Below are 22,133 nucleotides of genomic sequence, written 5' to 3'. Positions count from 1 at the left end.
ATGGATTAATTATTGTGAAACAGAAACTTTACACTGAGGTGTTATGCGCAGAATGGTGTATATTGAATGGAGAAGGCAACCAACACATTTTAAAGGGGGTAATATTGCCTATTTTCTGGCATATGGTATCATTTTAGAGCACGTTCAAGTAACAATTTTACCTTGAGTTGATTTATAAAAGATTTATACTTCATACATGGCTCACTATAAACTTGTATTTGCATCATGGTTGTCTCACACAACTGGAAATGGGACAGACGTTTTTCCTATCGTAGTGTGCCCAAGGGCTAAGTGTTAGCTAAACTGTAGCATTATTTCCAACTTTTCTCAAGGAGGATGGGAGGCGGGGTTCGGGGGGTTGAGCAGTACACCACATGTCATAGCAGAGGAGGAGCTCGGGGAAAGAGGCGGAGGTAAGTACCACCAAGTGTTTCAGCAGCCCCCAACAGCAGACAGGAGACATTCAATGATTTCTCGTACATACAGTGGGGCAAGTATTTAGTCAACCACTAATTGTGCAAGTTCTCCCACTTGAATATATTAGAGAGGTCTGTAATTGTCAACATGGCTAAACCTCAAACCTGAGAGACAGAATGTGTAAAAAAAAAAAAAAAAAAAAAAAAAAACAGAAAATCACATTGTTTCTGTAACTCTTCACAAGCTTTTCACACACTGTTGCTGGTATTTTGGCCCATTCATCCATGTAGATCTCCTCTAGAGCAATGATTTTTTTGGGGGTTGTCGTTGGGCAACACTGACTTTCAACTCCCTCCACTGATTTTCTATGGGGTTGAGATCTGGAGACTGGCTAGGCCACTCCAGGACCTTGAAATGCTTCTTACGAAGCCACTCCTTTGTTGCCCTGGGTGTGTGTTTGGGATCATTGTCACGCTGAAAGACCCAGCCACGTCTCATCTTCAATGCCCTTTCTGATAGAAGGATATTTTCACTCAAAATCCCTTGATACATGGCCCCATTCATTCTTTCCTTTACACAGATCAGTCGTCCTGGTCCCTTTGCAGCAAACAGCCCCAAAGCATGATGTTTCCACCCCCATGCTTCACAGTGGGTATGGTGTGCTCCGGATGCAATTCAGTATTCTTTCGCCTCCAAACACGAGAACCTGTGTTTCTACCAAAAAGTTCTATTTTGGTTTCATCTGACCATAACACATTCTCCCAGTCCTCTTCTGGATCATCCAAATGCTCTCTAGCAAACCACAGACGGGCCTGGACGTGTACTTTCTTCAGCAGGGGGACACGTCTGGCAGTCCAGGATTTCAGTCCCTGGCGGCGCATTGTGTTACTGATAGTAGCCTTTGTTACTGTGGTCCTAGTTCTCTGTAGGTCATTCACTAGGTCCCCCCGTGTGGTTCTGGGATTTTTGCTCACCATTCTTGTTATCATTTTGACACCACGGGGTGAGATCTTGCATGGAGCCCCAGATCGAGGGAGATTATCAGTGGTCTTGTATGTCTTCCATTTTCTAATAATTGCTCCCACAGTTGATTTCTTTAGACCAAGCATTTTACCTAGTGCAGATTCAGTCTTCCCAGCCTGGTGCAGGTCAACAATTTTGTCTCTGGTGTCCTTCGACAGCTCTTTGGTCTTGGCCATAGTGGAGTTTGGAGTGTGACTGACTGAAGTTGTGGACAGGTGTCTTTTATACCAATAATGAGTTCAAACAGGTGCCATTAATACAGGTAACGAGTGGAGCCTCGTGAGACCTCGTTAGAAGAAGTTAGACCTCTTTGATAGCCAGAAATCTTGCTTTTTTTTGTAGGTGACCAAATACTTATTTTTCACTCTAATTTGGAAATAAATTCTTTAAAAATCAAACAATGTGATTTTCTGTTTTTTTTTCCAGATTCTGACCCTCATGGTTGAGGTTTACCCATGTTGACAATTACAGGCCTCTCTAATCTTTTCAAGTAGGAGAACTTGCACCATTGGTGGTTGACTAAATAGTTATTTGCCCGACTGTATGTGAATGATTCAGAAAACCACTCCAACTCTGTTTTTTAACGGGGGAATCCATATGGCATGATTAAAACCTCAAAAAGTGAAATTTGCATGTAACCCCGTCTTTAAACATTCAAACACTAACATCTTTTCAGTCATTAGCAGAAGCTTGCGGCTAACTGACACCAGCACAGCTTGCACCTGTTAGCCAGTATGTCTGGCAAATACCATTCAAACTGAAAAATCTGTCATTCTGATTCACAGTGTTTTATGAACTAATATCTTATAATTGGTGTGTGTCTTTTTCCCTGTCATTTAACAAGAGGACATGGGCGCAGAAGAGGAGCAGACAAAGTAGTTTGCAATTACTTTGCCCTGCTGGAAAGGACTTGACACTGGCACAGTATAAATAAATAATTTTGAGTTTTGAATGAATAAATTGCATTTATAATTATTTACATTTTTTTTTAATACAAGTTATTGGTTATAAATAAAGATGCACGTCGATCCAGCACTAAAATGGTGGTATCAGTATCGGCGAGGACCAACAAATAGGCCACCGATACCATTTACTGGTTCGGTATTATAGCACTTGGCCGCAGACTTCTTTCTTCTGACGCTCACTACACTTCTTTGTTTTGTGATCACACATTATCACTTTGCATGCCAAGCAGCTATCGCTATCGACCTGCTCCAGACCAATGAGAGAGGGCCAATAGCCGCTCTTAACCAATGCCGGAGCAGCTTTTTCATATGGAGGAAAAACAAACAAACTAGGAGAGAAAAATGTCAGCGGTCTGGAAATGTTTCAGCATAGAAAGATCTCCGTTGAGTACAATGGCTGCATGCAAGATTTGCGGCCTGAAAGTTTCGAGAGGTGGAGTTAAATCGGCCAGTTTCAATACCTCGAACCTGATAAAACATTTGAAGACAAAACATGTGAACGAACACAAAGATTTTGAGGCTGCAACAGCAGGACTGCTTTTCACAGGAAGGGGACTGGACCGGAGCAACAATCCCTGGTAAGGTCACTTCATCTACTTTACTTTTATTGTCTTTTACTGAAAGAAAAGCCGCAATAATTGGAAACCTGTTTCAAAAGTAGGGTTGCAACCTTTCAGAAATAGAAATAAGGGACGCCCCCCTTGCATCCAAAGCAGTACAGGCAACAAGAAAAAAAAGGGGCATCCCCAAAGCTCCTAAAATGCATAGAAATGTATCTATTTATATATATACCGTATTGGTTCATTACGTAACGCAACTTTTAATTCCCAATTCGGAACAATTCCTTATATTTAAAGGACGGGTGGCAAGTCGATTCAAAAGTGCTGTAGAAGTAAGCAAAGGAAGCTAAGCTAAGTGGCTAAGTGTGTGTGTGTGTGTGTGTCAAAGAGAGTCCCACTCGTTCATTGTTTGCATTTGTGCGTAGCTATATATGGAGTTGAGTTATGTTGCTGCTGGTGCCCAAAGAGGGAGGCTAATAGAGAGACAGGATGCTGTGGTTAATTATTATTACATATAATTGCCTGAAAGTTGCACTGTTTGGCCTATGAGAGCCAAAATGCTTTAAAAAAGTTTATTCAGCTCATTGATTGTATTTTTGTTTTCTTACTGTTGGGCTAGTATTATACATGTTTTAATTTCACGAATTTAGCACTATTTTGGCCTTTGAGAGCCAAAGGGTTATTTAGCTATTGTTTAACTATTGTCACATGCAATAAAAAGTTCTACTGGATTCACTTTGTATTAGGGCTGTCAAACGATTAAAATTTTTAATCGCGTTAATAACAGCTTAAAAATGTATTAATCGTAATTAATCGCATTTAATCGCAATTCAAACCATCTATAAAATATGCCATATTTTTCTGTAAATTATTGTTGGAATAACAAGATAAGACACAAGATGGATATATACATTCAACATACGGTACATATGGACTGTATTTGTTTATTATAACAATAAATCAACAAGATGGCATTACCATTATTAACATTCTGTGAAAGCGATCCATGGATAGAAAGACTTGTAGTTCTTAAAAGATAAATGTTTGTACAAGTTATAGAAATTTTATTTTTAAACCCCTCTTAATGTTTTCGTTTTAATAAAATTTGCAAAAATTTTCCATCAAAAAATAAACTAGTAGCCCACCATTGTTGATGTCAATAATTACTTACACAATGCTCATGGGTGCTGAAGCCTATAAAATCAGTCACACCCAAGCTCCAGCAGAGGGCGGCAAAACTCCATAAAACACAATTAACAAGTGGGCTTTTCACTGTACTGTCATTTAAATCTGTCTGAGCGGGGCATGTGTGTTAATTGCGTCAAATATTTTAACGTGATTAATTTTAAAAACATTAATTACCGCCCATTAACGCGATAATTTTGACAGCCCTACTTTGTATTAATCTTTTTCCTATTTCACAAACACGATAGCAATGATTTGACATCCAAGTATGTAGCTCTTCTTCATTTATATTTATAAATATATATTTCAAACAAAGTGTTATCGGTATTGGCCAATACTGCAAAGCCAGGTATCGGTATCCAGTCCAAAAAATTGAATCGGTGCAAGACTAGTTTTAAATTATAAAGTTAATATTGCAGTATTCAGTTTCGACCTCCTTATGAAATGTTTGTGCTTTACTAACTTAACCAAATTAACATTAACTCTGTTTAAGGTTTCAGAGTTCTTACAGTTTAAATTAGCACAATTTGAGCGTTAACAGAAGTTAGGATTAAAATTCAATGCAATTTAAAATTAATAAATGACTGCAAATTACAGTTGAGTTGGCACAAGTACCCTCACTTAGCTGACTAGCAGACAAAAACAACACCTTTCAAAAAATTCTCAAAAATGAAATGGTACGCTCCGATTTCGAAAACAATATTGAAATACAACTGGATCATTTTCTACGCGTACATGCACCAGACGAATGCGCGCCTTCCTCCATGCGCATCCACACAATATCTAGTTTTTCTTTCAAATGCAGTACAAAATGCACTGTCAGCCAGCAGAGCGTTTGAAATGAGTGCGCAAAAGCCATTCAGAAGTTAATGGATGAGCAAACATTAAACCCCGCATTAAATTCCACTCAATGTTGTCAAAAAATCAAGGAGAAAAGACAGCCAAACTGTTCAATCTTTCTTGTATCAGAGCAAGCGGTCAACTTTCTAAACCGGAGCATGAGAGCCATGCCGCGGCTCCGTATGTGCCTGCGCACGACTGCGCACACGCACGTCGTCGCCCGCCCCCTCCACCAGCCTCGGTTTCCACCCCCATAAATAAAACTTACTTTTCTCTGGCTTGGCTGTCGGACGGCACGTTGCTACTCTTGCCTTTGGCGTACATGCTTGCAGAGAGCTCCGATTGTCACGCACCTGTCAACCCATCACAACCTCCTTGGGCACAGCCCCGTCACCATGGCGACACGAGCAGCGCCCGTTCCTATTGGATGCCATCCCGTGGAGGACCGCCCACTCATTTAGACCGCGCCCATTCAACTAAGCCCCGCCCATGCCCTCCCTCTCCTGTCTGCCTCTTCCCTTTGCTTTCCATTTCTGAGGTCTGTGTGTCTGTCTGTCTGCCTGTCATTTCTTCCCTGATTGGAAAGGCTCTCCTGACGCACACACGAACACACGCACGCACACACATACTCCCTCCTCTCTCCGTGCAAAGGGGGATTTGAAACCGTCCAACTGGCTTCGGCTGCTCCTTTTTACAATCACACCCCTCAGTCTATACATGCGCACGCACGCGCACAGAGGAGCGTGCATAAAACTCTTTGCACATACATGCTGCTTCACAGCTGTGATTGTTTATTGTACATGCAAACACGTGTGGAGAGCAAACATTTTTGGAGACAGGACATGACAAAGAGATGATGTGACATAACGGTATAAATGAGATGTGGAGTGTACATGACAAGTAAAACAATCGCCTGTTGGTGCAACTATAGAACGTGCATCTGATGAGATCCTTGGCTTTACCAGCAGCAACATCTAAAATGGTAAAAATCAAGGGCGTAGGTTTGCATAGGGACGGTAGGGACATGTCACTACCAACTTTTCAGGATGCTTAAATTGTCCCCACCAACTTTTATGCAACCTTATTTGCATTATATAATGACTTCAATTATATAGGTAACTTAAAGGGATCGTCTATTTTTAAGACTAGTAATTGTTAAAAGATACAGTGGGGAGAACAAGTATTTGATACACTGCCGATTTTGCTGGTTTTCCCACTTGCAAAGCATGTAGAGGTCTGTAATTTGTATTATAAGTTCTCTTCAACTGTGAGGGACGGAATCTAATACAAAAAAACATAATCACGGTGTAAGATTTTTAAAGAATAAATTTGCATTTAATTGCATGAAATAAGTATTTGATACATCACAAAAATCGAACTTAATATTTGGTATAGAAACCTTTGTTTGCTATTACAGATACCAAACGTTTTCTGTAGTCCTTGACAAGGTTTGCACACTCTACAGCAGGGATTTTGGCCCACTCCTCCATGCAGATCTTCTCCAGAGCCTTCAGGTTTCGGGGCTGCTGCCGGGCAACACGGACTTTCAGCTCCCTCCATAGATTTTCTATCAGGTTCAGATCTGGTGACTGGCTAGGCCACTCCAGGACCTTAAGATGCTTCTTACGGAGCCACTCTTTAGTTGCCTTGGCTGTGTGCTTTGGGTCATTGTCATGCTGGAAGACCCAGCCACGACCCATCTTCAGGGCTCTCACTGAAGGAAGGAGGTTGTCAGCCAAGATCTGGCGATACATAGCCCCATCCATCCTCCCCTCAATACGGTGCAGTCGTCCTGTACCCTTGGCAGAGAAGCAGCCCCAACAAATGATGTTTCCTCCTCCATGTATCACGGTTGGGATGGTGTTCTTGGGGTTGTACTCATCCTTCTTTTTCCTCCAAACACAACTAGCCGAGTTTAGACCAAAAAGTTCAATTTTGGTCTCATCCGACCACATGACCTTCTCCCATTGCTCCTCTGGATCATCCAGATGGTCAGTGGTAAACTTCAGACGTGTCTGGACATGCACTGGCTTCAGCAGCGGGACCGTGCGTGCGCTGTAGGATTTTAATCCATGACGACGTAATGTGTTTCCGATGGTTTTCTTCGAGTCTGTGGTTCCAGCTCTCTTCAGGTCATTGACCAGGTCCTGCCGTGTAGTTCTGGGCTGATCCCTCACCTTCCTCATGATCAGTGATGCCCCACGAGGTGAGATCTTGCATAGAGCCCCAGAACGAGGCAGATTGACCGTCAACTTGAACTTCTTCCATTTTCTAATAATCGCTCCAACAGTTGTTACCTTCTCACCAAGCTGCTTGCTTATTTTCCAGTAGCCCATCCCAGCCTTGTGCAGGTCTATTATTTTGTCCCTGATGTCCTTACACAGCTCTTTGGTCTTAGCCATTGTGGAGAGGTTGGAGTTTATTTGTTTGAGCATGTGAACAGGTGTCTTTTATACAGGTAACAAGTTCAAACAGGTGCAGTTACTTCCAGTAATGAGTGGAGAACAGGAGGGGTTCTTAAAAAAGAACTAAGAGCCGAAATATTTACTAGTTGATAATGTATCAAATACTTATTTCATGCAGTTAAATACAAATTTATTATTTAAAAATTATACAATGTGATTTTCTGGATTTTTGTATTAGATTCCATCCCTCACAGTTGAAGAGAACTTATGATACAAATTACAGACCTCTACATGGCTTGCAAGTGGGAAAACCAGCAAAATCGACAGTGTATCAAATACTTGTTCTCCCCACTGTAAATGTTAGTATGAGTTATAATAATTTGATATTAAAACAAATGTTTTTGTTTTAATAAAGTTTGTAAAATTATTCTAAGTGATAGGTCGCCATTCTTGTTACGTCGCAGTGCGTTACGTCAACGGTCCTGTTGCTGAAATTCCAGCGTGTCACTCGTTAGCTTTCCCAACATGTCGTCTGTTCTACCCTTCCTATTTGAACCAGATCTGAAAAGTAAAGAGCAGGACAGCACTGTCGGTTGTTCACAAGACAAAAATGCGTGCCGCAAATACCTGATAAGACAAAAGTTGGGCAAAACTGGTGGTGCGAGAGAGTGCTGTTGGGAACTCCGGTTGGGAGCGAGACTGTATGCTGTTTGGAATTCCGGTTTTATTAGCAGATATTCAAGGTAAGCATATTGCGTTTCCAAACTTATCCCAATATAATTATGTAGATTGTTAGCATCCAGAGCTATCGTGTGCTTTACATACAGTACAGGCCAAAGAGCACACCTTGTGTAATCCATGTCTTGCACATTGTAAAGCGTGGTAGCTAGGATACGTGTATAAAAGTACCAAAAAGCGGAGAAGCTTCCACTTATGCACATTTATTCACAAAAAATAATATTTCCACCTTGACCACTCTTCACTCGGGAGCTCAGCAGTACGCAAACAGGCGTTCCCTGACGAACTCCAACATTGTTGTAAGGTCCACGTCAGAGTCACTGTCGTCACTGTAGCGTGTCATGATGCTTTAATTATTTAGTATGATTTGGGGAAACCTCCCACGAAGAATAGTCAACATAAAAGATAGCAATAGTTATCCAAATCCGCGTTTTTTACTCACTCGAAGATCCAGGAATTAGACCGATCCTGTGGCAATGTCGCAGCCGTGATCAGGCCGTCGATTCCACAAAATAGACAGATCCGAAAAGGCGCTGTGGGACCGACGAATTAAAAAAAATGGACAGATCTGAAACCAATATTGCAGACGCGGTGGGACCGTCGGATCCAGAAAATAGACGGATCCCTTACTTGACTGAGGATTCAGGAAAAATGTTCGGGCGCCAGTTGTAACGCGTGGTAGGTAGGATACGTGCATACAGGGACCAAAAAGGGGGAGAAGCTTCCACTTATGCACATTTATTCACTAAAAATAATAATTCCACCTTGACCACTCACTTCACTCCCCTTGATTCCATTTGACTGGAAATTGCATCCAAAAGCAGCACATCTTGGCATTTTACTTCGAGGGTTTAGGCAGCAATAAGCAATTGTTGAACACGCTACACATTTGGAAAGATCCCAATGACATCATCAATGCGAGCCCGCAATCCATGGCGCCAACTAACGGTTAAAATATGGACTAAATATTATAAAATATTGCCATTGATTTAACATTTTGTGTGTTCTAACAACATATTTTAGTACAAGAGAACAATTGTGGTTTATTAGAGCCTACATATATTTAAGTTAGAGGATCACTTTAAATTGTCTTCCCATGTTGTAAGGATAGATTTAACGCTAACATTATTAAGTGAATTACTGTACTTTCAATATATTCAGACTTAAGGCCGAGTCATACTTCCGCGTCAGACCTGCGCCGTCATGGAAGACCCGAGTTACGACCCTGCGCCGTAGCCTGACACGCTCCTCTCGTATTTTCTAACCTTTGCGTCGCGTAGACGCGTATGACGTAGCAGAAACGGACTGTGATTTGTCCGCTCAGACTGTTGTTTCCGGTTCAGCGCGAGATCACCGCCATTGTAGAATAGAATAAAATATTATTTTCTACTCACAAAAATGGACCAAGCCGAGGCGAGTATCATCGAAGAGCAAGTCTCGTCAAGACATTATTGTGATTGCCAAATGGCAAGGTCGGCGATTGGGAAAAAAAAAAAAAAATGGAAGAACTACCGAGACGTGTGTGTTCGGAATCGAGTGGCCACACGAATCGGTGACCCAGTCGGCCAAAAACTGCACACTTTTTATCACTTTATGTCGTATTTTTGGTTGGTGCACTTCATCATTTATTGTGTACTTATGCTTGCTGTGAGTCTGTGACTTATTTACGTGTCACACTTCAAGTATATGAAGAATAAAGCACAGATTTGGTGTCAAAAGAGTTGTTTTGATCTTTAATTTTCAATAACAGACAGTTCACACACGATACATCATCACTGATTGAGAGTGCCTCGGTGCTTTTTATGATAACGTTAAAATCAAGGCTCCCAACGCAGTTTGGAAAGTTCCATAGACGCCAGAAATCTGCTATGGCTTCCCACTGGCTGGTTGTAGGACACGGCAAACAAATCGGGCTGGAGGGCTTTGCAGACCTTGATTGCAGTGCTCAACGCCAGTTTGAAGCTAGCAGCCACAGTGAGCTATCTCCACCCGAGTCTAAAACTCTCTGTGCGGCATCAAAAGTCGGCCAGACCGCCTCGAAACCGTCTTCTCCGTTGCCTGCCCCTCAACATTTTTATTCGGTGTTGATGAGCAGAATATTTACTCTCAAGAGTTCCATCTTGCATTGTTTATTTTTTCTCCCTTAAACTAGACTAGCGGAAGTCAACAAGCATGCCCCAAAACCGTACAAACATAACGCCACACCCCTCTAGTGGCTTGGCGGTGAATTACAGACTAACGCGTTCCCCTCACCGCAGAACTATCGAATGTCGAATGACGCCATAGTCGCTGCGCCGTCCCCGCAACGCGGGAGTATAACTCAGGCTTTACATTGACCCTCTTCACCTGCTGAATGTGCTAGTCCATATTTCCCCCCCTCAAACACAAATCTGATTGGTTGATGACTTGACCCCCTCCCCTACATTCACACACGTGTTCACAGCCGGTGTTCTGTGAAATTTTTCACCCTGATACTATTTTGCTCCCGAAGCTTTTGTGGTGGTGAATAAGCACTCTTTTACATTCAGTTGGACCCTCAAAGTTATCCAAAGGTGCTAAATAAACAAGAGATTATTAGATTAATTAGATTATTGTTTTTGCCAGCGATGCCGAGTAGCTGTAACAGGTGTAGTAGTAGCAAGTAGCTCTACCGATTTCATCAATGAGACGTCGCAAAAATAATTACATGACTCCATTATACCAATCAGATGCAAGCTTGCCGTTTTAGCTTCACGCCAGCCTGCTCAATCATGTGGTCTTTAGCACCGTAAAAAATGAAGTATTTGATATTGAGCGCTGCTCTCAACATGACTCGAAAGTGCGGATTTCAACCTCTATCCCAGTTTTTATTGGCACTAACTGACCAAGGAAAACCGGATATATGCTCATTTTGATTTCTAAATAGGATGCTAATAATGAAGGAACTCTTCACTTGCCTGGCACGGGCAGACTGTTCTCCCTGTATTTTTCAAACACTGTGAGAATAGTCTGGGACCCAGCCCATTAACGGCCTCTCGAGCAAGCGCAAAATCAACCGTCCAATCAGATTCGTTTATTTGCGTGACGTGTTCTTAACGAGCAACGTCACTCTTCAGCGTCGGAAGTCGTCTCCACATCAACACAGATGGCGAACAGGAGAGCCGAGAATATGTTCCAAACCACGGTAAAATCAGTTTTAAATTACCAGAAACACATCGACACAAGTCATTGACAGCAGTCTGTCTCGCGCTAGCCATGTTGAATAAACTCCGCTCTACTCGTATGTTTACTTCCGCGTGCAAGTCCCTCGTCGCTGATTGGTCCAATCCGTTGTCTGTTTGCTGTGGCTTGCTCCGCCCTGGAAATTTTATCTGCTGAAAGATGGCCAGGCTCAATAGCTGGAACAGCGGTGAGTCTGATATACCAGGCTAAGTCTTCACTATTAAAACTAGGAACTGTTTTCTCCACCAGAGGGCACTCATGCTCTTTGGATGAGTAATGCCTCATTTATGTATTTTTTTTTCTCTCTTTGGAATTCAATGATTTTTTTTTTTTCTTTTTTGGTATTTCTTTGGCTTAATGCGGTTATGTAATGTGTTATTGTCCAGTACCATTATAACAACAATTCATATACCATTGTTTAAAAAAAATAAATAGTTACTCAAAATGTTACTCTTACTTGAGTATTCTTTTCACTGCGTACTTTTTTACTTGTAATTGAGTATATTTTTTGGATGACATACTTTTGAGTAATATTATTTTGAAGTAACTGTACTCTTACATGAGTAAAATTTTTGGCTACTCTACCCACCTCTGCGTTTAAATATTGCGATTTAAATTTGCTTATAAAATCCAGACAGTTTTTCTGGAAGTTTTCAAAATGTTTCTTTAGTAGTTTTTAAAAACAAAGGTTTAATCAAACGGCGTACCACCGAAACCAATACATATGCACTGCAAACCCCCCCCCCCCCCCCCCCCCCAAAAAAAACTGCCCTTGTTTTCAGTTTAAATCTACTAGAAATAAATGAAATTATCTGCTAGAGCTTCAAGTAAATTTTACTCACTTAGTTTTCTTGAAATAAGAAAAATACCTAGCTGAAAATAAGCTTTAAAAACTTGTCAGAAATGTTCTTAATTCAAGAATAGATATTGTTCAAAACATTATTTGAAAGCATTTTTTTCTTGATTTAGGTGAAAAAGGACCAACTTATATGGCCCTAATGAGAGCAAATACTGTAGTCATAGTAATATTTACTTAAAGTGGAAGACTCTGAAAGCTGGTTAACACTTTAACACTTAGAACAAGATGGAGAAAATTATTCGACTAGATTTAAGAAAAATTATCAGATTAAGACGTTATAAATTTGCAATGTGGAAGTTAAATAAATTTGTATTGATTTATTTTGCACTAATAATTTAGCCTATCAATTAATTTGGTTCACATTGGTGAGAAGTGTAGCCCTGACCACCATTTACCCAATCTGCTTGGTCTTATTAATGTCCCGTCTCAAGCAAAAAGTGTAAATGGAGGTTATGCTGTCATATCGTCCCTACCAATATTGCGAGCAAACCTACGCCCTTGGTAAAAATGTGACCTGTTAACATAGGCGGAGTTTGACTTTTGGGCCAGGGGGGCACAACATGTTGATGACCCCAAAATGCAGTGTCAGCAGTAAAAATAACTTACAAGAATATGTATAATAATAAGTTGAAAATGAGTCTTTTTTTTTTTTGTTTCCCATCATTCTTGAGGGGAATTCTAAATCAGGCTGCTTAGGACAGCTATACTTTTCGCCAAGGTCGTCATCCATCGAATATAGTACGCCTGCCAGTGTCGTGCCAGTGTAGTTACCCCAGTCAAAATTTGTATCCCCTGGGCGGAGTCATATGGAGGTAGATTTGTGTCTTCATTATTCAATCCCCCCCAAAAAAATGTTTAAATGAAAAAAGAAATTTGAAACTCAAAAAAATGCATTGAATTCTTTGAATTTTTGTTTTGATTGAAGTCAGTTTTTTTGGGTTTTTTTTTTTTTTTTTTTTTTGATTGAAGCAACTTTCTGATTGAAGTAATGTTATTTTGCGTTTGGGCCACATTTTGGGTAGGACATTTGTGTCTTCATTATTCAATCAAAAAATAAGTTGCTTCAAACAAAAAATATATATTTTCAAACGAAAAATCACTTCAATCAAAAACAGAAAATTTTCAATCATAGAAAAAAAGTTTTTGTGTGCGAAAAAATATTTGAGGCTCAAATATTTGCATTTGAACACTTAATTTTTAATGAAAAAAGTTTTCTTTGATTTTAGCAATCCTTTTTGTTTTGGGCCATATTATGGGTAGGACATTTGTGTCTAAGTCATTCAATCCCCTCAAAATATTTTCAAACAAAGAAAAAAATCATATGAAAAATAAGTTTGCCCTCCCCTATTTTTTTTTTTTTTTTTAATAATATGCAAAGCAAATGACTAAAGTGCTACTCACATGATCTGTTCGAAAAATTATTTTGACCCATTATGAAAATTTATTTTTTTGTTCATTTTTGTTGTTTGCTTTAATGTTTTACAACTTTTATACATATATAGGAAAGTCAATCACATGGAATGACACTTTTCGGCCACCAGGGGGGCCTAGCCTTAAACTCCGCTTATGCCTGTTAAGATCACTGAACAATTTTTTTAATGTGTTCACTCTTAACTCATTTGCTCCCAAAAAACGTATAGATATGTTCTATTTTTAATTGCTTCAGTGTCCCAAAGACATATTTATACGTGTCTTACGTTTTTGTTTTTCACAAGAGACATCTCTGGGTTTTGATTCAACTTAGCTCCAAAGCACAATGCTGAAAATCCATTTCAAAGCAATAAAACTGGCGACTGGAGGACAGTAGCACATTTGGTAACCCGATTCAATGGAATGAACTGTAGGGGCGCCGGCGGAAGACGACCAAATGGACGTCCAGGATGCCAGGCGACGGACGACCGAGCAGAACAACTGGGAGGACGCCCGGGATTCCAGGCGCTGGACGACAGAGCAGAACGACCAGGACCACCAGTGCAGCCGACGATGCCGTTGAGTCCGTGTTGCTCACCGAGCAGAGACAGGCGGCGACGAGGGAAAAGTTTACCCCGGCTGTCGCAGCCACAACACCATTATCTCTCAGTAATGTCTAAATAAATTGTTACTTTGCTATGAAAAGCTCTATTTGTCTTGTTGTTTATGTTATTTTGTAAAAGGAAAACATTCAGATGTTTGGGATGTAACTAAAGCAAAAAAATGCTGCGTTAAAGTCAAAGTTATGTTTGAAATGTATGCTTTCACAAAAAGCTCAATTTGTTATTTTCATCAGAAATTGGAAAATTGCTCAAACTAAGCTATTGTCTAGCGCTGATTTCTAAAGAATGGGAAATGATATGAACAAACTTTTTTTTTCCTGCTGAAAGAAGAGAGTAATCTTTCTGTTGGTGGGTTCCATGTTTATATAGCAATAGAACAGAATTTTCTGTGGGCCTTGCAAAATCAGTCAAAATCCAGTAAAACGGCCGGGAGCAAAGGGGGTTGCACCGGTGAAAATGGCTGGGAGTGAATGAGTTAAGGTTTTTGTGTGAAGTCTCCTATACCCCTTTCCCACTGAAACTAGTGGGTCAAAGCGCGTTTTTCCAAGCCGATGCATCCCACTAGCAATTGGCATTTGGCACCTTTCCCATTGACGAAAAAAGCCGTGTCTTTTTTTTTTTTTTTTTCACCCGTCTAACCCCCACCCCTCCTCAGCCGTGCATAAGGTGCGTGACGTCACCATGCTAAGATGCGCTTCGACAAGTGCGACCGAATTCATTCAGTTTAAGGAAGTTAACGATGCAAAGCAAAATGGAAGCCTCCTTTCCGTTTGTGTTCTCTGTTTTCATGCGTTTTACTGCCCGCAAAATGGTCGAAATGCAGCAAAGGATCAACACTGTGCTTGTGCTGAGGCAACGTAGGCGACGTAAATTTTGGTTTGAAATTGAAAGGAGTCGTGTACGTCACAGGAGGAGGAGAAGAGCCTTTGTTTCATCTGTTATGGCTATTGCTAACACTGCTACACCGACTGTTTGCCGTATGTGGATCCGGGCTAGAGCACATGGTTTTTGTTTTTTGTTATGACGCATCACATACTAGCCTACGTCACCTCGTAGATTAGGGTGACTGCTGACCCGGGGTTTTGCTTTCACACTGCATGGCGATCAGAGCCAAGGTGATTTTAACGCGGGTCGCTTGGCGGGTTGATTGACACGGGTCGAGGCGGGTCGCTGCACCTTTCCCACTGCCACCAAAAGCCGATTGTTAGCGGGTTGACACGGGTTTTTTGGCCAGTGGGAAAGGGGTACTACTTACAGTCTCCTACTTAGCAGGCAAAATGCTTTTTTTCTCTCCATAGGGTTTAATCTGTTATTTGCAGGGGTGAAAGAGGCTAGAATTTCTTGCGGGAACTCTGTGACATAAAGTTCGGCACGGAGCAGTGGTTTTACCAGGATGCCAGATGTGGGTGGGCATTAGTCTTACCTGGGGGGCAAAAAAAAAAAAAAAAAAAAAGCTACAATGCTCAAGTAGGTCGAAATCCAGAGTAAAGCTACTGCACCTTAAAACATGTTTTGTTTTCTCCTTGATATAACTGTTGTTGTGATTTGGTCTAAACAAATAAAAGTTGATTTGGTGTTATTTGACTGAGAACACAACCATAACAACAATATGGACATTCAGGTGACAATGTTTTTTTAGGTAACCTATTGTGGTTCCTCAGTTTTATTAGTATTATTATTGTTATTTTTTGTTCCTCAGCCCCTTTGAGCATAATTTGACCCCCTTAGAATGCTTCAAAATGCACCAGAATTGGCAGACAGGTCAAGACAGGTGCAATCGTTGATACCGTGTAAAGACAAATTCCACGCTATGTAGCGCCAAGCGCCCTCTAACAGTCATTCTTTGTCCCGCTGAAGCTTTGAGCCCTACTTTGAAAAAAATCAAAATATACGTAAATGTGTGTAGCGGCCCCTAGGAACAAAACCAACATTTCATTTCATTTTTTTTTTTTTTTTTTTTTTTTTTTAATACATACAGACACATCAGTAGTATATGAATGCGATACCATACGCGGTGGCCAGACTGCCGTTAGTACTAAATCCAGTTTTCTTTAGGTGGGCAGAGCGTGTCCGTGGGTGGGCACTGGCCAGCCCCGGCAACGCTCCTGGCATGGAGCCCTTTTTTTTAGGTGTTTTTTTTTTTTTTTGTCTTGACTTGTCAGATACAGAGACGCTGGGAAGAACTACGTAGAGCAAATAAATGAATAATAAATATAGTGGAAACGGATGACACTACGCAAGCTCTTTATTGGGCTTGTTGTTTTCTGGAACAACAGAAAGTAAAATAGGACAAGATTGTTTAAATCCTGCAATAAAAAAGTGTAATGCAATGAAAAATTTATTAGATTTTAAAGAAAAGGAAAGAGTTGTAGGGGCTTTATTTTATTTGCTCTGATGGGAAGGTTCAGAACATGGTAAAGTTTGGATTTATTTTTGCTCATTTGTGTTAGGCTACTTATTTATTTCCTTATAATTTAAACAATAATTGTTTGCGTTATCTTCAAAATATATTCCATTTCACTGTGCATAAGTCATTTGTACCTATTTTTGTTAATGTATGTTACTTTTTTAAAAAGAAATATCAGTCAATGTTTATATCATCTTCAAATTTAAGATACATCGTATGTTCTTAAGTAGTTAAAATTGTTGTTTGGCATTTCGATATGAAGAAATGAGAGAAAAGAAAAAATTAGGTGCTGGAGGTTGGGGTTACTGGTGTTTTGTTTACTGGTATTTTGCAAAATCAAAATCAGTTTCTCATGTATTCCTTGTTACCCTAAGTGTAATGCAGAAGCCTAACACTTGTGTAAAACCTTTTGTGTTTTATTGCATATAATGGGGTGAACTGTGCCAAAAGCAGTTTTCTTAACATTTCGGTGGTTTTAGGAGGTTTGCCCCCATAACCACACACGCACACAAAAATTCTGGCTCCGTGACGACCTTTATGTCAGAGAGTTCGTGCAAGAAATTATTGCCACTTTTACTCCTGAATACAAGTGTTTCCTTTTACAAACTTAAAGGCTGTTTGTACAGTTTTGGGGTGACTTGGTAGTGATGCTTGTGCCTGTGAAGTCTTGGTAGCAATCGGCGATGCATTTTGTACCAGTGTATTTGTTATTAAACTCATGATTTAGCATAATTTTGGGGTGGGGCTGTGCTGAGGTGAGCGAGCAACAGTATGCATGTTGCTTGACATGCCTGGTGCTGTAAATAAGCAGACGGCACATTTCCACAAACCTCCGTGTACCGAAAGATTGAGTGCATCAGAGTGTGTGCATTCCCAGTTCACCCCGGATGAATAGCAAGGGTATCAAACTTCCATCTGTTTCTTATTGTTCTGAGTGTCAGACTCTTTTATTAATGCAGGAGCTTGATTTAATGCAGCACCATATCGACTGTGTCAGAGGTCGACTGGACAGTCTTTTTTGTCTGATTTTGTTAGCTACTGTTTTAAGTTTCATCACTCACTTTTCCTATTGTTATTCATTGGTTTTGTAAGTTTATTGGTTACTTTCTGTTTCAGGGCCATAATTAAGGAGCTGCGTTTTTTCCCTATTTCTGCTTTGATAATGTTGATATGTCACTTATCTCTCGCTTCCCTATACGCAGTACAGGTACAATATTTAGCAATTGTGAAAGATTTTTATTCATGCTTAAAACACAACCATTATACATCATATTTTGTATGCTTTTGTTATGCTTGCATGAGAACATTGTAGCATAGAGCATCATTGTTATATTAACCTGTTTGAGTGTGCCTTCCCATAGCCTTGACTATTGTAGACCGCCTCGAAACCGTCTTCTGCGTTGCCTGCCCCTCAACATTTGTATTATCAACATTTATTCAATGTTGATGAGCAGAAGATGTACATTCTAGCGTTCCATCTTGCATTGTTTATTTTTTCTCCGTTAAACTAGACTAGCGGAAGTCAACAAGCATGCCCCAATACCGTACAAACATAACGCCACACCCCCCTAGTGGCTTGGCGGCAAAATACAGAGCAACGGGTTCCCTCACCGCAGAACTATCGAATGTTCATTGACGCCGTAATCACTTCGCCATCACCGCAACGCAGGAGTATAACTCAGGCTTTAGACTGTACTGTGTATTTTTTTTTTAATCTTCCACAAACACACACACACACGGAGAGGACGAACCCTCTATTCCAGTGTTTTTCAACCGATTGTGCCGCTGCCGTGAGAGATCGTCAGGTGCGCCGCGAGAAATTATTCAATATCGCTTTTTTTAACATCGTCGGGCAAAGTTGTGGTAGGATGGAAGGAGTAGGCAAAAAGTTCTCAATTGTGTGCAGATGAGCGAGGCATTGCTCGTGTTGCGTTCAAGAACTGCTCGGATTTCTAGCCATCAGCCACTTTGCTTTCCGCAACAATGTGGACCCCAGCACATCTACTGTTTATCATTTGACTCGTCAAGTGTCGATACACACAAAAGTGAACTTTCCATTTTATCCATATGTGACGACCTTCAATCCTCCCTCTGTGTTTTATTCCAACACATTATCGAGGACAGCAAGGTGGGTGATGGCTAGAAATCCGAGCTGGTCATGTCACGTTCAAGAACCGCTATCTAGCGCTATGGCGCCATACAAGCTTAAACGTCATCTCCAAATGAACGCCCGTCGCTTCAGAACAAGTCGATGGACTATTTTGTTCGCCTTCATGAAAACACAGACAAATGGGCAACTTTTTTGAGAAAAACTACAAAGGTAAATAAGAAAGCCCTGAAAGCCAGTTACTTTGTTGCTAAATCCTAAAAGTCCCAAACTGTGGCAGAGACGTTAATACTACCTGCCTGCAAAGCCATTGTCAGCGAGATGACCAGCCCTGATGTGCTTAAAGACATTGCAAAAGTCCCCCTGTCTGATAATTCTGAGTTTTTTCAAGCCTAATTGCTAAAAAAATAATAATAAAAACAGAGTGAGACTGAGAGCTGTTGAATAAGATTCCTGCCAGTTTTTTTGGCTTTGCGTTCATCTTAATTGGCTCAAGTTTCACACTGAGTACGAATAAATACTGAGAAATTATTGTAAAATTAAATATACTGTTGAGAAAGTAGTTTTGTAACATTTTGGTGTGGTGTGCTGCGAGATTTTTTCCAATGCAAAAATTAGAGATGTCCCGATCAATCGGGATGTCCGATCACGTCATTTTCAAAGTATCGGAATCGGCAAAAAAATATCGGACATGCCTTTTTTTAATATATATATATATATTTTTTTAATTAAATCGTTTTCTAACTGTATTTAACGTTACAGACATAATATGTTACACTCATCCAGAGTCTTTAGTTTAGGCTTAAGGTAGGGTTATCAAATTTTTCCCGTTAACGGCGGTAATTATTCTTTATACAAATTTATCACGTTAAAATATTTAACGCAATTAACGCATGCGCTGGACGACCTACTCAAGCATTGTCGCGTTCAATCTGTAATGGCGCCGTTTTACCTATATATAGAGCTAAAAGGCAGCGTAAAATGAGTAGAGTGAATGTTGGCAGCCTTTGGAGCATTTCTTTATTTGGCTAAAGTTTTACAATCCCTCTCCCTACAATTAGAAATATTGTGGGAAGCAATGTGGGGAAGTAAGGTAGTAATTGATCTTTTTCCTAACACCCTATGTTATTTCCCAACGCAGAGAAGATATATCAATTGGCACCACTACGCACAGTCATGGGTGCACTTCTCATCATGCATTTGGGCACAACAGTTAAATGACGACAGTATCATTTACTGAAAGCTCAACAAATACACTAGATGGCAATATTTAGTCACAATATATAAAGTCACATTTATCCTTTAAGAATTGCAAGTCTTTCTATCCGTGGATCCCTCTCACAGAAAGAATGTTAATAATGTAAATGCCATCTTGAGGATTTATTGTCATAATAAACAAATACAGTACTTATGTACTGTATGTTGAATGTATATATTCCTCCGAGTTTTATTCATTTTTTTCTTAATGCATTGCCAAAATGTATATGATCGGGAAAAATTATCGGGAATGATTGGAATTGAATCGGGAGCAAAAAAAAGCAATCGGATTGGGAAATTTCGGGATCGGCAGATACTCAAACTAAAACAATCGGGATCGGATCGGGAGCAAAAAAACATGATCGGAACAACCCTAGTAAAAACGTCCCATGACTCAGAAAAGCTTGAAAAACACTGTTCTATTCATCCTATCTTGAGCTGCCGTCATTCAAATCATCCAATCTGAGCAGCAAATGAAGACAATTTCTAGCCAAACATAGATAAAGGGGGCGGGCCAAGTAGCCGGCCATTTGGTACTGCGATTGGATAGGGATTGCTTCAGTTACAGAAATGGCGATTGAGCGGCTCTTCTGTTGCTAATTCAAATTGGAATGGACATCCATGTTTTTTTCAAGAAACTAAAGACGAACTCAAGCCGTGACAAAGACGCAGCCGAAAGTCAACATGAAGGGATAGCCCTGACACCTCCTGCAGTTTCGCTGACTGACACCATCATCAGAAAATATAACGGGTAAAAACGTCACTGTTCAGGGTAAATTTACATTGATGAAGTGTGCCCCCCCCCCCCAAAAAAATGTAATGCCCCCCTGTAATTTCTTTCTGCAGGCGGGTCTGGTACAGTATATCCATCATTGGCTTTTATGTGTTTTTGGGTGTGCAACAGGGAATATGTGCTATGTCATGCTGCCGTACATCCGTGCTGTCAACAGCGAGGAAGATCCACTCCGAAGATTGACAACTCCATAGAAAGAAAGATTCAGAAGAGGAACAAGGTGGACCACAGCATGGCACCATTCAGGATGCGAAATAAACACTACAGGCTGTTTCAAAGGGGCTGATTCACGCACAGTAAGCTCTTTGGGAAAAGTGTATGTGTGTGCAGGTGTGTGCGTATGTGCAAAGTAAGGGCGCAGCACAGGGACAGCAGTGTTTATGCTTACGCAATGCTCTTGCGATGTGACCCACTTGGAGTGGATGTTGCCTTGTTCTCTTCTGTTATCTCTTAACCACCACCACACCCCCCCCACCCCCAGTCTGCTTCTTCCCCCTATCACCAGCCCCTCTCGGCCCCCTCACACCCCAGTGCCAAATTAACCCCTTTCCCCCAGAGACAGTTCTATTTCTGACAATCAGAACTTTTGGTTTTGGGATGAGTCCCTCTGGGTTGATCACCATGACAACTACTCACATGCAACAGCCACGTGTTAAAGAGGATGGGGAGGAAGACAAAGGAAAGGGGGGGATAGGGATGATATGGGCAAGCGAGGTGATAAGGATAATATTCCATGAGAAAAGTTGTATTCTTATGATCGATAAATCGGTGCCTTGTGTTTCAGGATGAGAAATTCCTTTTTTGAACCACAATTTTCAAATGAAGATAGAAAAATTGCAATAGAATTCACAATGACAATAGACAAATGACTTTTTAAGTGGACGGAAAGAATATCTGTACTGAGTTGACCTCCTCAAACAACACTCTGACCTTTCCTCTCAGAAGATAATGGCTGTCAGTCTGCCTCGAGAGATCTTATATACAGTATATATACAGTATATCACCTCTCAGGTTTACCACACACATTGAAAAACAAACTGTTTTCCAGACAATACAGTACTGTTTGAATTGTACATCCAACCCATCCCAATTGACGATTCAGATTCTGATAAAGACAGACACCCATTCACAATCATATTGAAACCAAAGGACATTTAAGTCTTCAGTTGCATATATTTCAAATACCACTGTGAAGATGTGAGACAGACAAAAAAAATCCAGCTCTAAACTTGCACAAAACTACCTCTCAGTCCTAAATGTGTAGCCTATAGTCCAATATAGACTTCATAAATCATAATATATTGACGGGACATGGGGCGCGGGGCCGATTAATAGGGGGCCTA

General features: G+C 40.6%; 1 protein-coding gene across 1 annotated transcript in view; it reads right to left on the bottom strand.

Moving 5' to 3' along the window:
* The window catches only part of LOC130913915 (single-stranded DNA-binding protein 2), a 171,025-nt gene extending 165,635 nt beyond the window's left edge, over nt 1–5,390 (bottom strand). Inside the window, exon 1 of the mRNA XM_057832882.1 lies at nt 5,259–5,390. Within this exon, the coding sequence (XP_057688865.1) occupies nt 5,259–5,314 (56 nt within the window). The 5' untranslated portion in view covers nt 5,315–5,390. The remainder of the gene's footprint in view (nt 1–5,258) is intronic.
* Between the last annotated feature and the right edge of the window lie 16,743 nt (nt 5,391–22,133).

Source organism: Corythoichthys intestinalis, chromosome 3 (genome assembly GCF_030265065.1).
Source record: "Corythoichthys intestinalis isolate RoL2023-P3 chromosome 3, ASM3026506v1, whole genome shotgun sequence".
NCBI lineage: Eukaryota > Metazoa > Chordata > Actinopteri > Syngnathiformes > Syngnathidae > Corythoichthys > Corythoichthys intestinalis.
Note: the sequence above shows the minus strand (reverse complement) of the source record. Positions and strands in the feature narration are given on the sequence as shown.